Source organism: Symphalangus syndactylus, chromosome 11 (genome assembly GCF_028878055.3).
Source record: "Symphalangus syndactylus isolate Jambi chromosome 11, NHGRI_mSymSyn1-v2.1_pri, whole genome shotgun sequence".
Taxonomy (NCBI): domain Eukaryota; kingdom Metazoa; phylum Chordata; class Mammalia; order Primates; family Hylobatidae; genus Symphalangus; species Symphalangus syndactylus.
Window position 1 is genome coordinate 19,093,701 of NC_072433.2, and position 15,748 is coordinate 19,109,448.

The 15,748-nt window shown below is 48.6% G+C and overlaps 1 protein-coding gene across 1 annotated transcript in view; it reads left to right on the plus strand.

Annotated features, from left to right (window-relative positions):
• Positions 1-3,540: 3,540 nt before the first annotated feature.
• FA2H (fatty acid 2-hydroxylase) overlaps positions 3,541-15,748 on the plus strand; it is a 65,028-nt gene continuing 52,820 nt past the window's right edge. The window contains exon 1 of the mRNA XM_055297947.2: positions 3,541-3,887. Within this exon, the coding sequence (XP_055153922.1) occupies positions 3,618-3,887 (270 nt within the window). The 5' untranslated portion in view covers positions 3,541-3,617. The remainder of the gene's footprint in view (positions 3,888-15,748) is intronic.

Genomic DNA, 15,748 nt, shown 5'->3' on the forward strand with positions numbered 1-15,748 from the left:
CAGGCTGGAGTGCAGTGGTGCAGTCATAGGATACTGCAGCCTCGAACTCCTGGACTCAAGAGATCCTTTGGCCTCGGCCTCCCCAGTAGCTGGGACGATAGGCCTGTATCACTACAACTGGCTGATTTTTAAAATTATTTATTTATCTAATTATTTTTGAGATGGAGCCTCGCTCTGTCATGCAGGCTGGAGTGCAGTGGTGCACTCTCCACTCACTGCAACATCTGACGCCTGGGTTCAAGCGATTCTCCAGCCTCAGTCCCCCAAGTAGCTGGGACTACAGGGGCATGCCACTACGCCCGACTAATTTTCTTGTATTTTTAGTAGAGATGGGGTTTCACCATGTTCACCAGACTGGTCTCAAACTCCTGACCTCAGGGGATCTGCCTGCCTCGGCCTCCCAAAGTGCTAGGATTACAGGTGTGAGCCACCTCACCTGGCCTCAATTTTTTTTTTTTTTTTTTTTTGAGACAGAGTTTTGCTCTTATTGTCCTGGCTGGAGTGCAGTGGCACAATCTCGCCTCACTGCAACCTCTGCCTCCCGGGTTCAAATGATTCTCCTGCCTCAGCCTTCCTGAGTAGCTAAGATTACAGGCATGCGCCACCATGCCTGGCTAATTTTGTATTTTTAGTAGAGACAGGGTTTCTCCATGTTGGTCAGGCTGGTCTGAAACTCTGACCTCAGGTGATTCTGCCCACCTCGGCCTCCCAAAGTGCTGGGACTACAGGCGTGAGCCACCGTACCCAGCCTGGCCTCAATTAAAATTTTTTGTTTTTTGTAGAGACGAGGTATTGCTTTGTTGCCCAGGCTGGTTTTGAACTCCTGGGCTCAAGCCATCCTCCTGCCTTGGCCTCCCCAAGGGTTGGGATTACAGGTGTGAGCCACCATTTCCAACCAAGTTTTTCCTGTTCTAAACAAAACTGTGATGAACAAACTCAGTCCTCCTTTCCACACAGCATCACCCCCAGGCTTTACTCCTGTGGGCCCCTACGTCCCCTTCTGTAATGGAGACAGTGTTCTCTGTTCTCCCCCTCAGGTCCTTCCCCAGGGCCCAGGATTAGAGTGAGGGAGTGAGGCACTAGCCCTGAGTGCAAAATTTACAGGCATGCCAAAAAACAAACAAAAAAACAGTAACCAAGATAAATAATATTTTAATGCAGTATTGTAAAACTTCAAAATTAATGCAAAAAAAATCCATGATGGACAAAATATCAAAATTTTAAATAAAAACAGGAGCTAATCCTGCACTTTCACATCCACGTCTCATGAATCCCTGGCCCTGGTTCCAATAAAACTTAATTTACAGAAACAGGTGGCCAATGCCATGCCCCCTAACCCCACCCCTCACCCCTGTCTTTTGCCAATGTGATTTTTTAAAACATTCTTAAATATTTTGTATTGGGGTAAAATATACATAATATAAATTTACCATTTCAACCATTTTCAGTGTACAGTTCAGTGGCATTAAGAACATTCACATTGTGCAACAAAATAATTTTTTTTTTTTGAGACAGAGTCTCGCTTTGTCACCAGGCTGGAGTGCGGTGGGGCGTTCTCGGCTCACTACAACCTCTGACTCCCAGGTTCAAGCGATTCCCCTGCTTCAGCCTCCCAAGTAGCTAGGACTACAGATGCGTGCCTCCACACCCAGCTAATTTTTGTATTTTTAGTAGAGATGGGGTTTCACCATGCTGGCCAGGATGGTCTCGATCTCTTGACTTCGTGATTCGCCCACCTTGGCCTCCCAAAGTGCTGGGATTACAGGCGTGAGCCACTGCGCCCGGCCAATAATATAATTTTTTTAAATATTATGTTCAGGTATTAGATATAGTGATGACTGAGTTCTGGGGTGCCCCATTAAATTTTGCCCTCGAACATTATTAAAAAGTCAAGAAACAGTAGATGTTTGTGTGGATGTAGTGAAAGGGGGATGCTTATGCACTGCTGGTGGGAATGTAAATTAGTACAACCTGTTTGGAAAACAGTACAGAGATTCTTTAACAAACTAAAAGCACACTTTGGGGCTGGGCGCGATGGCTCACACCTGTAATCCCAGCACTTTAGGAGGCTGAGGCGGGCGGATCACTTGAGGCCAGGAGTTCGAGACCAGCCTGGCCAACATGGTGAAAACCCGTCTCTACTAAAAATACAAAAAAATTAGCCGGGAGTGGTGGCACGCGCCTACAGTCCTAGCTACTCTGGAGGCTGAGGCAGGAGAATCGCTTGAACCCAGGAGGCAGAGGTAGCAGTGAGCTGAGATCACGCCACTGCACTTCAGCCTGGGCAACAGAGACTCTGTCTCAAAAAAAAAAAGTGCACTATGGGAGGCCATGGCAGGCAAATCGCTTGAGCCCAGGAGTTTGAGACCATCCTGGGCAGCATGGTGAAACCTCGTCTCTACAAAAAATACAAAAATTAGCCAGGCGTAGTGGTGCATGTCTGTAGTGCCAGCTACTTGGGAGGCTGGGGTAAGAGGATTGCTTGAGCCCGGGAGGTCGAGGCTGCAGTGAACCAAGATCGCGCCACTACTCTCCAGCCTGGGTGACAGAGTGAGACCTTGTCATAGGAAGCGAAGGGAAAAGGAAGGGAGGGGAGGGGAGGGGAGAAAAAGTAGATTAACCATTCGGTCCAGCAATCCCACCACTGGGTATCTACCCAAAGGAAAAGAGTCACTATATGAAAAAGACACTTACACACGAATGTTTGTTTTTTGCAGCCCAATTCACAATTGAAAAGATATGGAACCAACTTAAATAACCATCAACCAATGAGTGGATAAAGAAAATGTAGTTGATATACACCATAGAATACTACTTAGCCATAAAAAGGAACGAAATGATGTCTTTTGCAGCAACTTGCATGGAGCTGGAGGCCATTATTCTAAGTAAAAGTGACTCAGGAATGGAAAACCAAACATTGTATGTTCTCACTCATAAGTAGGAACTAAGCTATGAGGACGCAAAGGCATACAGAGTGATATATTGGACAATAGGGAGAATGGGAGGGGGTGTAACACACACAAAAAAAAACCTACACATTGGGTATAATGTACACTACTCGGGGGACAGGTGGACTAAAATCTCAGGATTCGCCACTGTACAATCCCTCCACGTAACCAAAAACCACTGGTACCCCAAAAGCTACTGAAAATTTAAAAACAAAACAAATATTTGCACCCGAGGCGAGCACCTCATTCGCCTCTCGCTCTCTCGGGCACCTCCTGGAGCCAGAGGGTCCCATGCGGCCAGCTCCTCCCTGGAAGCAGTTGAAGTTATTCCAGCGGCGATCAGGCCACCGAGGATGTCCGCCCAGACAACCACCCGCGACGGGGAGACTCGCTCCGCCTGTGTCCGCCCGCCCTCCTGCTGCGCGGGACATACCTTGCGGGCGCGCCTCTCCCTGCCCGGGGCCACCTGGCGCGCAGCTCCCGGCGCCGGGCCCGCCCCTCGCGGCTCTGCCGGGGCTCCCTGCCGGCCAATGGGAGCGCGGTATGCAAATGAGCAGGTGCGGTGGCGGCCCGCCCGCAACGGCCCCGGGGCTCCCGGGATGTTAGAGGCGCTCAGGGCGGCAGCAGAGCAGACGCCGGGGTGCGCGCTGGGAGCTGCGGTCTCCGGCCATGGCCCCCGCTCCGCCCCCCGCCGCCTCCTTCTCGCCCTCCGAGGTCCAGCGGCGCCTGGCGGCCGGCGCGTGCTGGGTCCGCCGCGGGGCCCGCCTCTACGACCTCTCCAGCTTCGTGCGGCACCACCCGGGGGGCGAGCAGCTGCTGCGGGCCAGGGCGGGCCAGGACATCAGCGCAGACCTGGACGGGCCGCCGCACAGGCACTCGGCCAACGCGCGCCGCTGGTTGGAGCAGTACTACGTGGGAGAGCTGCGCGGGGAGCAGCAGGTACAGCCAGGCCGGGGCCCCCCACCCCAACCCAGGCCTCCCGCAGCCTTCCACTCCCGGGCGAGCCCCGTTCACCTGCCCTCTAGGAGGACCCAAGGTGACAGCCTCTGCCCTCCCTTCCCTCGCTTCCCCTCTTCTTCTCTCCAGGCAACAGGTCACTGTCGTCCCCCTCAACCCCTCCTTCCTTTATCCAGGAACTTGCTCTTCCTTTCCACCCTTACCGCCTGGCCCGCCTCCGTGCCAGCTCTCCCATTTCCCCAGCACCCCTCCTTCCAGCGTGTTCCTTCTGCAGCCCCTGCCCTCCGACAACCTGGATTCCTGTTTCTGGCCCCAGCCCCCCATACGCCCCGGCTTTCCTTCCTCTTCACTTATCGGCCTCTCCCTCTTTGCAACCACTCTCCGTTTCTGTTTGAATAATGGACTCACCTGTTCCCACCTCCCCATCCCACCTCACTTCTGCTTCAAAGAGACACAGATCCGTAGCTCTTCTCACTAGTTTGGGTTTCCTGGTGCCGCCCTAGCCTTGCACCAGGGCTCCTCTGGATGGGTGGAGAGGCCTGGGCCATGTCTGGGTTGGACTGTGTCCTCCAACCTCTCAGACCTTCCCTTATATTCTTGTCCTACACCGCTGGCTTGGGACTCCAAAAGAGTGAAATGAAAGGCATGAGCCAGTTTCGCCAAGGAAAAGGGACCGGCACTTTGGACCAGACTGTGTGCTGAGCTGCACGCTGGTGGTATTTAAGTCCTTAATTGAACCTGGGGCAGGTTTTGTTATTCCCATTTCAGGATATGGAATCTGAGGCTCAGGGAGGCTCTGATTAATGCGTCTAAGGTCAAATAGCTAAATAGTGGGAAAGCCACATGTATCTGACTCCACAATCAATGCTGGCTCCATCCCAAAAATCTTTGAGTGGAAGAGATAGACCTAGTCCACAGGATTCCAGGTAGGCTCAGGCCAGAGGCAAAGCGACTCTCTGGATGTTCCCCAGGCCTGGCTCTGGGACTGGTGACTATGGGGCCATCATGCTTAGATATACAGTAGTTCCCCCTTGTCCAAGGGGATACATTTCAAGACCATCGGTGGATCCCTAAAACCATGGATAGTACCGAATCCTATATATGCTATGTTTTTTCCCGTATATACATACCTATGATAAAGTTAAATTTATAAATTAAGAACAATAGGAAGAGATTAACAACAACAATAATAGAATAGTTATAACAATATACTGTGATAAGAGCTATTTGAATGTGGCCCCTTTCTCTCAAAACATCTTATTGTACTGTACTCACTCTTCTTGTGATGATGTAAGATGATAACTTGAGGCTGGGCACGGTGGCTGACATCTGTAATCCTAGCACTTTGGGAGGCCGAGGTAGGAGGATCACTTGAGCCCAGGAGTTCAAGACCAGCCTGGGCAACATAGGGAGACCTTGTGTCTACAAAAAATACCAAAATTACCTGGGTGTGGTGGCATGTGCCTATAATTCTAGCTACTTGGGAGGCTAAGGTGGGAGGATCACCTGAGAGGTGGAGGCTGCAGTGAGCCATGATTGTGCCACTGCACTCCAGCCTGAGCAACAGAGTGAGACCCCACCTCGAAAAAAAAGATAATAAGATGCCTACATGATGGGTTGGAGTGAGGTGAATGACAGGTATGGTGATGTGGCATTGGCTACTATTGAAAACTAATTTAAAACATAAATTATTTCTGGAATTTTCCATTTAATTATATTTTTGGACCCAGGTTGACCGTGGGTTACTGAAACCATGGAAAGTGAAACCGTGGATAAGGGGGACTCCTGAAAACCAACAGTTGTCCCCTGCTTCTAACTCTTGCTTTCAAGATGAGCCCAGCAACTACTCTTAGATCTTTGGTTGAAAGGACTTAGCACCCACTGTTTCAGGTGGATTTTCATTGGGTCATCCTGCCTAATTTCTCCATCATTTATTCAGTCATGTAACTGGTTCCTTAATGGGTTGACAGCACTGTGCTGGGTGTGGGGAGATATCACTGAACAAAACCAATTCAGTTCCTGTCTTCATGGAGCTAATGGGATAATGGGGAGGGAGAGGGAACACACAGATCACATGATAGTTGCTTAATTAATGGTGTATCAGAGTATGGATCTAGAGGGGAGGAGCACAGAGAGTCTTCTTGAGAAAGTGACATTGACACTGAGAGCTGATTGATAGGCTAGGCTTATTAGCCAGGTGACATATAGCAGGAAGAATATTTCGGGCAAAGGGGACAGCATGTGTGAAGGCTCTGGCAGGAAGAGCTTGACATAGTAAAATATTGAAAATAAAACCAACATGGCCAGAGGCTGATGGGCAAGGACAGGGATGTGGGAGGAGGCCAAAAGTCAGTCGGGGCCACATCACACAGGGCTTCGTAGGCTGTGGTCAGGATTTGGGACTTGACTCTAACAAAAATGGGAAGCCAGGTGAGCCCGGGAGGTGGAGGTTGCAGTGAGCCAAGATCACGCCACTGTACTTCAGCCTGGGCAATAGAGCAAGACTCCATCTCAAAAAAAAAAAAGGGGGGAGGAAGCCAGGGAAGAGGTTCAGGCAGGGTTCATGGTCAGATTTGCATCTTTGGAAGAGGACCCTGGCTGCAGTGTCAAGGAGGAACAGAGACAGCCTAAGTGGGTGTGAGGAGATCAGGCAGGATGCTTCTGCATGGCTGCCACTGCAGTGGCTGTGACCACGGGGAGAAGGGGGATGAATTCGGGAGAGTTTCTAGACAATATGCTGGGACTCAGCATTCTGTGGTGAGAGCCCAGTTTAATCTTAGAAGTTCATGTTTGGTGTCGGGTCGTGCTGAAGGGTTTAGAAGAAGATATAAGAAAAACTGAGTGCACGAGGCCGGGCTCGGTGGCTCACAGCTGTAATCCCAGGAATTTGGGAGGGTGAGGCGGGCGGATCACTTGAGGTCAGGGGTTTGAGACCAGCCTGGCCAACATGATGAAACGCTGTCTCAACTAAAAATACAAAAAATTAGCCGGGCGTGGTTGTGCACTGGGCGTGGTGGTGCACTCCCAGCTACTTGGGAGGCTGAGGCAGGCGGATCACTTGAGGTCAGGAGTTCGAGATCAGCCTGGGCAACATGGTAAAATCTTATCTCTGCTAAAATACAAAAATTAGCTGGGTGTGGTGGTGCATGCCTGTAATCCCAGCTACTCGGGAGGCTGAGGTAGGAGAATTGTTTGAACCCAGGAGGCAGAGGTTGCAGTGAGCCGAGATCGCACCACTACATTCCAGCCTGGGCGACAGAGTGAGTTTTGTCACAAAAAAATAGAAAACAAAAAAGAAAAGAAAAAATGAGTGCAGGAAGTAAGAGAGGTTGAGACTGACAGGTTTGCGGTGGCTCATGGGGCACCCCCCTGTGTTGTCACTGTATCCTCTAGAAAGGAGCCTTAGGGTGTGGCTCGTCCTCCCAACACCATCCTGAGTATGCTTACAGGCACCCCTGGCCAGTTGCCCTGGATGGCCCCAGCTCCCAGCTCTGCTAACCACCTAGCACCATGGTTTGCCTTGTCTGACGCTTAGAGAGGGACCCAGGGACCCACTATCACACGTGCTTCTGACCTGTATACTCATCTGTTGCCTAAGAGCCTGAGGGTGGGCCATGCTGCAGACATCCTTACTTCTGGGCCCCAACCTGAGCATGTGGAACAAAGCTCAAAACAATGCATCTGCAGACGCATGGCCCAAACTTGACAATGGTCACACTAGCCCAGCCCTCCACTGGGCTGCCAGCTTCTGCCTTCAGAGTTCTAACCTAAGAACTAGTACAGGGTTGTCTTTAAATTGAGAGAGAGGAAGGCTAGGCACAGTGGCTCATGCTTATAATCCCAGCACTTTGGGTGGCCGAGGTGGGTGGATCACTTGAGCCCAGGAGTTCGAGACCAGCCTGGGCAACATGGTGAAACCCCGTCTCTACAAAAAATTAGCTGGGTGTGGTGGCTCATGCCTGCAGTCCCAGCTACTCAGGAGGCTGAGGTGGGAGGATCACTGGAACCCAGGAGGCGGAGTTGCAGTGAGCCAGATCACACCACTGTACTCTCCAGCCTGGGTGACAGACAGAGAAAGACCTTGTCTCAAAAACAAACAAACAAAAAACTTGTGGGAGAGGTTGTCAAAGGAGAAATCTGGGGGTGGAATATCCTTTCAAAGAGATGCCTGGATGGAGACAATTTCTTTTCTTCTCCCTAGCTAAGGGCTTCTAGCAAGCCCCAAGCTGCCTTTTGCACTTCCCTCCTCTCCTGCTGGACCAGGAATGCTGACACCCTTGTGGTTAGAGCCCCCTGTCTCTGGAGAAGCAGGAGGCTTTTGCCGGGGAAGGGGAGTACCATGAACCAGCTCTGTTGTTTGAGGCTCGTTTCTGAACAGTGCCCGTCCTCGGGGCCTGTCCTCCTGGCTTAGCCCTTGGATGGGAGCATCCTGGCCCTTTCCCCAGGGAGAAGGCCTGACCCCGTTTGTTCCCCCTGCACCCACTTTGCTGCACCCTCTCTACGTACACATATTCACGCTCACACGAAGGCACATTCACAAAACAAGTCCAACTTGTTTGAGCCAACATGCTGTCTGCCACGCACGGCTTTGGACATGGTGAAGCCAGGCTGCCCACCTTGAGCAAGTGACAGAGCCATGGCTGAGCAGGGAAGGAGCTCAGGGCGGTGGGGTCAAGAGCCTCACCCCAAGCTCAGGTGAGAGCAGTGCTCTCCCAGCTGCAGGCACGTGTTAGCAGAGTATGAAGTCCACTTATTGAGCTGCGACCAGCATTTTTCACAAAAGAAATAGACAAGGAAAGGACTTTAGGTCTAAACCTCCTTCCCAGGCTGTATTACTGTGCTTCCCAGACTCTGGGCATCCATGAATCACTACCCCAGGTTTTTTTCCCTCCAATTTGATGTACTATACTTTGGTTACTCTTCAGATTTTATAAGTCTTTCGCTTTTTACCAATTTGGTGTACCACTTGAACTATCATATTTAATATTTATCTTTAAATTGACCCACTTTATTTTTCCATGTACTCATGCTTGGCAATAATAACAGTAAAATCAAAGGTTTTACATGCTCTTTAAAGGGAATGGGGGTCAGACACAGTGGCTCATGCCTGTAATCCCAGCACTTTAGGAGGCTGAGATGGGCAGGTCACTAGAGCCCAGGAGTTTGAGACCAGCCTGGGCAACATGGTGAAAAACTATCTCTACAAGAAAAAATTACAAAAATTAGCCAGTCATGGTGGCATGCACCTGTAGTCCCAGCTACTTGGGAGGCTAAGGTGGGAGGATCACCTGAGCCTGAGAAGTTGAGCCTTCAATAAGCTGTGATCACGCCACTGCACTCCAGCCTGAGTGACAGAGGAGATCTTGTCTCAATAAATAAATAAAGTGAATAGGGAACTGGGGTTTTTCCTGAGCCCCAAGCCTGCCACCCGGAGGGATGATAACTGCCAGAGGGTGGCTCATGCTCCTCCATGCCCCACCGATCCTGGATAGGTCCTACTGTGGGCAGATATCTGACCATGCCAGCTGACCATGCCCTCTGCTTGAGAAGACCCTAGGAAAAAGGCAAGCCTGACTCCTCCACTAGTGTTGGGGTAACCTTGATGTCTGAAGGTCTTGATGCCATGTTTTAATCCCACAGGGTTTGTCTCTGTCTCAACGTGGCTGAGAAGTCCACAGATTCAGCCACACATGGGTCTGTAAGACTTTGGGCTCTGGCCATTCAGAGCTTCAGGGCTTGAATAATTAAATGGGGAGGGACAATAAGGAGGAGATCTAAGTGCAGGAAGACTTGGGGTTCCCACTCTACCCAGGTCCAGGAACATCTTGAGCTCAGCCCATCTTGGAAAGCCAGTCTGATAAAAACTGATGCTTGGGGAATTTGCTGAACTGCCACCACCTTCTGAGCAGAGTAGAGCTGAGAAGTCGACTTACTGAAGGGGTTGAGATCACTTGGCATCTAAGGGGGCATCCTGGGGAGCCTGCCTGACCAATCAACAGTCACTGCCCTCTACCACCTGCAGGGGCTTCTACAGTCTGGCCTTCTGTGGTGCCAGGTGAGTCTCACCTGAAGGATGAAGCTAGGGCCAGCTGGTGGGGCATCCAGGGCCCAGGTCACTGCAGTTTCATGGCCACCCCAGGGTCAGCACAAGCTCCAGGAGTGCTCTCTGCTGTCACCCCACAATTCAGTGAATAAAGCGGCTTCGAGACCCAGAATTGGGAAGAATGTCAAAAATTAGTATTCTCTGGAGGAAATAAAAAGAAACAAACAGGAATCCTAGAAATACATGAGAGTAATTGTCTTTGGAAGTATTCCTGAGAAATAACCCGGACTGATGCTTCGGCAACAGCATTCATCATCTTCACTTATTTTTTTTCTTATGACACACACTCCTCATTGGTCCATATGTAGTCTTCATTTATTTAGACAGGTGATAAGCACCCCACGCACTCTGAAACCCACCACACCACGGAAACAGCCCTTGCTGGCATTACCAGGACCTTCGCCTTCCTTCACCCGGTGGTCAATGCTCACCTTACCTTACATGGCCTGGCAGCAACTGGTGACACCATTGATCACCCCTCCTCCACCCCAGTACACTTTCTTCACCTGGCTGCTGGACGCCATACCCTTTTGGTTTTCCACCTGAATTCATTTTTGATTGCTTCTCTGACAAATTATCATAAACTCGGTGACTTAAAGCAACACACATTTACTCTCTTACAGTTCCAAAGTAAAAAATGAATCTGCAGGGAAGCATTCCTTCTGGAGGCTCTAGGGGAGATTCTTTTTTCCTGCCTTTTCCAGATATTGGAGGCTGCCTGCATTCCTTGGCTCATGGCCCAGCCAGCAATCTCATCATGCCGGCCTCTGCCTCTGTTGCCACGTCTCCTCCTAAGACTGATGCTCCTGCATCCATCTTCCACTTAGAAGTACACTCGAGGTCACACAGGACCCACCTAGATGATCCAGGATAATCTCCTCATCTCAAGATCTTTCACCTAATGGCATCTGCAGAGTCCCTTTTGAAAAGTCAGGTAGCATATTCACAGATTGTGCCTCACACCCCACCCAGACTCCAGCCGTGACTTCTCAGTTTCCATTGTTAGTTTCTCTCGCTTCTCATTTCCCAGAAAAGTGCACAAAGCTTGAACATACAGCTCAGTGATTTTTTTTTTTTTTTTTTTTTTGATAAGTCTCCCTCTGTAACCAGGCTAGAGTGCAGTAGCACAATCTTGGCTCACTGCAACCTCTGCCGCCCAGGTTCAAGCGATTCTCCTGCCTCAGCCTCCCAAGTAGCTGGGATTACAGGCACATGCCACCACGCCCAGCTAATTTTTGTATTTTTAGTAGAGACAGGATTTCACTACATTGGCCAGGATGGTCTTGATCTCTTGACCTCGTGATTTGCCTGCCTCAGCCTCCCAAAGTGCTGGGATTACAGGCGTGAGCCACCGAGCCCGGCCAATTTTTTTATTTTTTTTTAACCTAGGTAAACATCTCTGTTGCCACCACCCAGATCAAGACCTAGAACTCTTCCAGCACCTAGCACAGGCTCCTGCCTCCTTCCAGACAACAGCGCCTCCCAGAGACAGCCACTGTTCTAATCTCTATCACCAGGGGATAGTTTTGTGAATCCCTCAACTTTATATGGGAATCATGCACTCTGTTGATGGCTGCTTTCACTCAGTATTATGTCTGGGGTATTACTGATGTTTTTCTTACTCTTCACAGTGGCCGTTTCCATGGCCTACTCTGTCCTAGAGCATCCATAGGCAGAGGGAGAAAATGGGGAGTAAATGGAGCAAGAAGAGCCAATGACTTGGACCACCTGTTGATCTTCAGGAGCCTCCCTTAGTCTTCCTTCCGGAACATTCACCCACTACTGCCCGACTTTGGCTAGAGCCTCACTACACTCACTATTGCAGCGGTCTCTTGGGCAGGTCTTCCTCTGTTCCCCATTGTCTCTGAACCTTTCTAAAGAGAACTTGATCATGCTGTGGCAGTGCTCCTAAGTATTCAATGGCTTCCTATTGCCATATCCCTGAAGTCCAGCTTGAATGTTCTTTCTTCCACAGAGATTCTCCTTACCTCCTCACCTATATCTGCTTTTTTCCCCTTCACTCAGATTCTCATAGCTCCTTACCTGAACCTATCTTACAGCATTCATAACTTTTTTTTTTTTTTTTGAGATAGGGTCTTGCTGTGTTCCCCAGGCCCCATGCTGGAGTGCAGTGGCACGATCTCAGCTCACTGTAACCTCTGCCTCCTGGGTTCAAGCGATTCTTCTGCCTCAGCATCCCGAGTAGCTGGGATTACAGGTGCCCACCACCATGCCCGGCTAATTTTTGTATTTTTAGTAGAGACAGGGTTTCACCATGTTGGCCAGGCTGATCTTGAACTCCTGACCTCACCTGCCTCAGCCTCATAAAGCTCTGGGATCACAGGTGTGAACCACCACACCGAGCAGATAACATTCTTTCTTATTTAACGTATTTTCACTGTGGCTCTTGTCTACCCTATTATTTTGTCTACTAATCTGTAAACTCCCCAAGGACTGGACTTGTCTAATTCATCTGGATTTCTCTAGCACACACAGGCACACTGGTACATACCAACAGGTACTAATAAATATTTGAATGGTCTGGGTATGGGCTCATACCTGTAATCCCAGCACTCTGGGAGGCCAACGCAGAAAGAGAGCTTGAGACCAGGAGTTCAAGGCCAGCTTGGGCAGCATAGTGAGACCCTAGGTCTACAAAAAAAATGTTCCAACATAGCCAGGCATGGTCATGTGTCTGTAGTCCCAGCTACTTGGGAGGCTACCATAGGGGGATTGCTTGAGCCCAGGAGATCAAGGCTGCAGTGAGCTGTGATTGCACAATTGTACTCCAGTCTGGGCAGCAGAGTGAGACCCTTCTCAAAAAATGAATGAATGAATAAATAAATGTTTGAATAAGTGAATGAATGAGTTGCTTGGAAAACTGAGGTATGTGCATAATTGAAAAGGAAATATTAGCATGTGCAAGATACTTTAAGAATGAAACATAGCCAGGCACGGTAGCTCACGCCTGTAATCCCAGCACTTTGGGAGGCCAAGGCGGGCGGATCACCTGAGGTCAGGAGTCCGAGACCAGCCTGGCCAACATGGTGAAACCTCGTCTCTACTAAAAATACAAAAATTAGCCAGGTGTGGTGGTGCATGCCTATAATCCCAGCTACTTGGGAGGCTGAGGCAGGAGAATCAATTGAACCCAGGAGGCGGAGGTTGCAGTGAGCCAAGATCGCGCCATTGCACTCCAGCCCGGGGGAAAAGAGCGAGACTTTGTCTCAAAAAAAAAAAAAAAAAGATTAAGAAAAATCTCTTTTCTGTGTCTTGTTAAAGGGTTGGGAGTTGATGGAAAGGATGGAGAACCATCAAGCAAGTCACTCATTTCTGCCTTTGTCCTCGGTTCTTTGCAGCCGGAGTTAGCAAAACCTTTCCCTTAGCAGGCTCTTACAGTCCACCCATCCCATGAGTCTCCTTCAAGGGTTAGAATTGAAGTTAACCATAGAAAATCTCAATCGAGACCCACATTGCTCTCAGGGTTAAGACCCCCCAGTCCCCATGTAGCTATAAGTACCTGGGCGACACTCATAGGCATGTCCCAGGTTGCCTGGGTTTCTAGTGCTGTTTACTCTTTCTGGTGTCTTTTCATGCAAAATTTTCTAAAGCACATGGACTCAGAACAGTGGTTCTCAATCTTCTCTAATTGCTCCTATTCTTTTTTTTTTTTTTGTAACTTCTAAGTTCAGCGATACATGTGCAGGTTTGTTAAATAGGTAAACTCATGTCATGGGGGTTTGTAGTACAGATTATTTTGTCACCCAGGTGTTAAGCCTAGTACGCATTAGTTATGTTTCCTGCTCCTCTCCCTCCTCCTATCCTGCACCCTGAGGTGGAGGCCTCAGGTATCTGTTGTTTCCATCTTTGTGTCCATAAGTTCTCATCATTAAGCTCCCACTTATAAGTGAGAACATGTGGTATTTGGTTTCTGTTCCTGCCTTAGTTTGCTAAGGATAATGACTTCCAGCTGCATCCATATTCCCACAAGGGACATGATCTCGTTCTTTTTTATGGCTGCATAGTATTCCATGGTATATATGTACCACATTTGCTTTATCCAGTCTACCATTGTTGAGCATTTGGGTTGATTTCATGTCTTTGCTGTTGTGAACAGTGCTGCAATGAACATACATGTACGTGTGTCTTTGTGATGGAACGATTTATATTCCTCTGGGTATATACTCAGTAACTGGATTGCTGGGTCAAATGGTATTGTAAGGTGGGCAGAAGACTCTAATGACCACTTTACCCACCTGCTCTTTCTCTCCGATGGAAAAAGAGCTCCGCCATAACAACAATATTCGAGAACAACAAACTTGATGCTAGCAACACTCATAAAGCTTATAACTGAGAAATATGAACTTCAAACTCAGTACTTTATATTGTGAAACACTGCCCCCAAAACACTATTATCCAAGTAACTTCAGTTTCTTACCTTGATGCTATATTGCAAAGTACTTAAATAGCAATACCAGACAAGCAAATTTGAGGGTGGCAGGATTTGCTTTAACATATTTGAAGTCTGATGCATAGAAAGTATTTTTAAAATCCTGGTACAGTAAAGCTAGTAGCGACCAATTTCATTCATGAAAGTATGTCATTATATACTTAGAGTGAACCATGCAACCTACAATAAACTTGCTTGAAAATTACCTAATTAGTTGTAATTTCTCCTTTAAGAGGGGGAGTAGAATTCTAGTTCTCTATGTTCTCTTGTGCCTAGTAGAACCTTTCCAATGTTGCTTAGCATTGAATGATGTTCAGATTACCTAATGAGAAAGGAATCAGAGTTTTTAGGGATCTCTAGAAATGGCTGGTTTTAGTTTATAAATTCCAGGCCGGGCATGGTGGCGCATGCCTGTAATCCCAGCACTTTGGGAGGCCGAGGAAGACAGATTGCTTGAGGCCAGGAGTTCAAGAACAGCCTGGCCAACATGGTGAGACCTCGTCTCTACTAAAAATACAAAAACTAGCCGGGTGTGGTGGTGCATGCTGGTAATCCCAGCTATTCGGGAGGCTGAGATACGAGAATTGCTTGAACCTGGGAGGCTGAGGTTGCAGTGAGCGGAGATCACGCCACTGCACTCCAGCCTGGGTAACAGAATGAGACTCTGTCTCAAAAAAACAAAAAACAAAAATTCCAAATGTTAATAACTCATTATAACCCACTTAGGTACTTGTACGTAGCCCCTAGTCTTATGTAATAATGGAAATCTATGAAATGGCATCATTTACTCACAAAGATCAAAGAAAGACCTCAAATTTTAAAGTCAGTTTGATCAAGGCCTACACTTTGAGACTCTGCTGTAGAGGAATAAGGAGCACCTCGCTGGACTGAATAAATCTAGCTTCCATGATCCTGTGTTTCCCCAAACAGGGAAAAGGACAGATCAGCTTGATTTCATGGTTGCTTTCTCTTGTGCCAGGCAAGGTCTTCTGGAAACAGCCATAGTGACTTCTGCTGGTTGGAGACAAAGTGCTATAAAAAATTCGGTTTTTCCTTAGACCCAAGTAGAAGAGTCCTTGAATCCTAATAAAAGCCCACTTTTTAAAGTTCTTCTACTCTAGGCTGGGCGCAGTGGCTCATGCCTGTAATCTCAGAATTTTGGGAGTCTGAGGTGGGTGGATCACAAGGTCAGGAGTTCAAGACCAGCCTGACCAACATGGTGAAACCCCATCTGTACTAAAAATACAAAAATTAGCTGGGCGTGATGGCATGCACCTGTAGTCCCAGTTG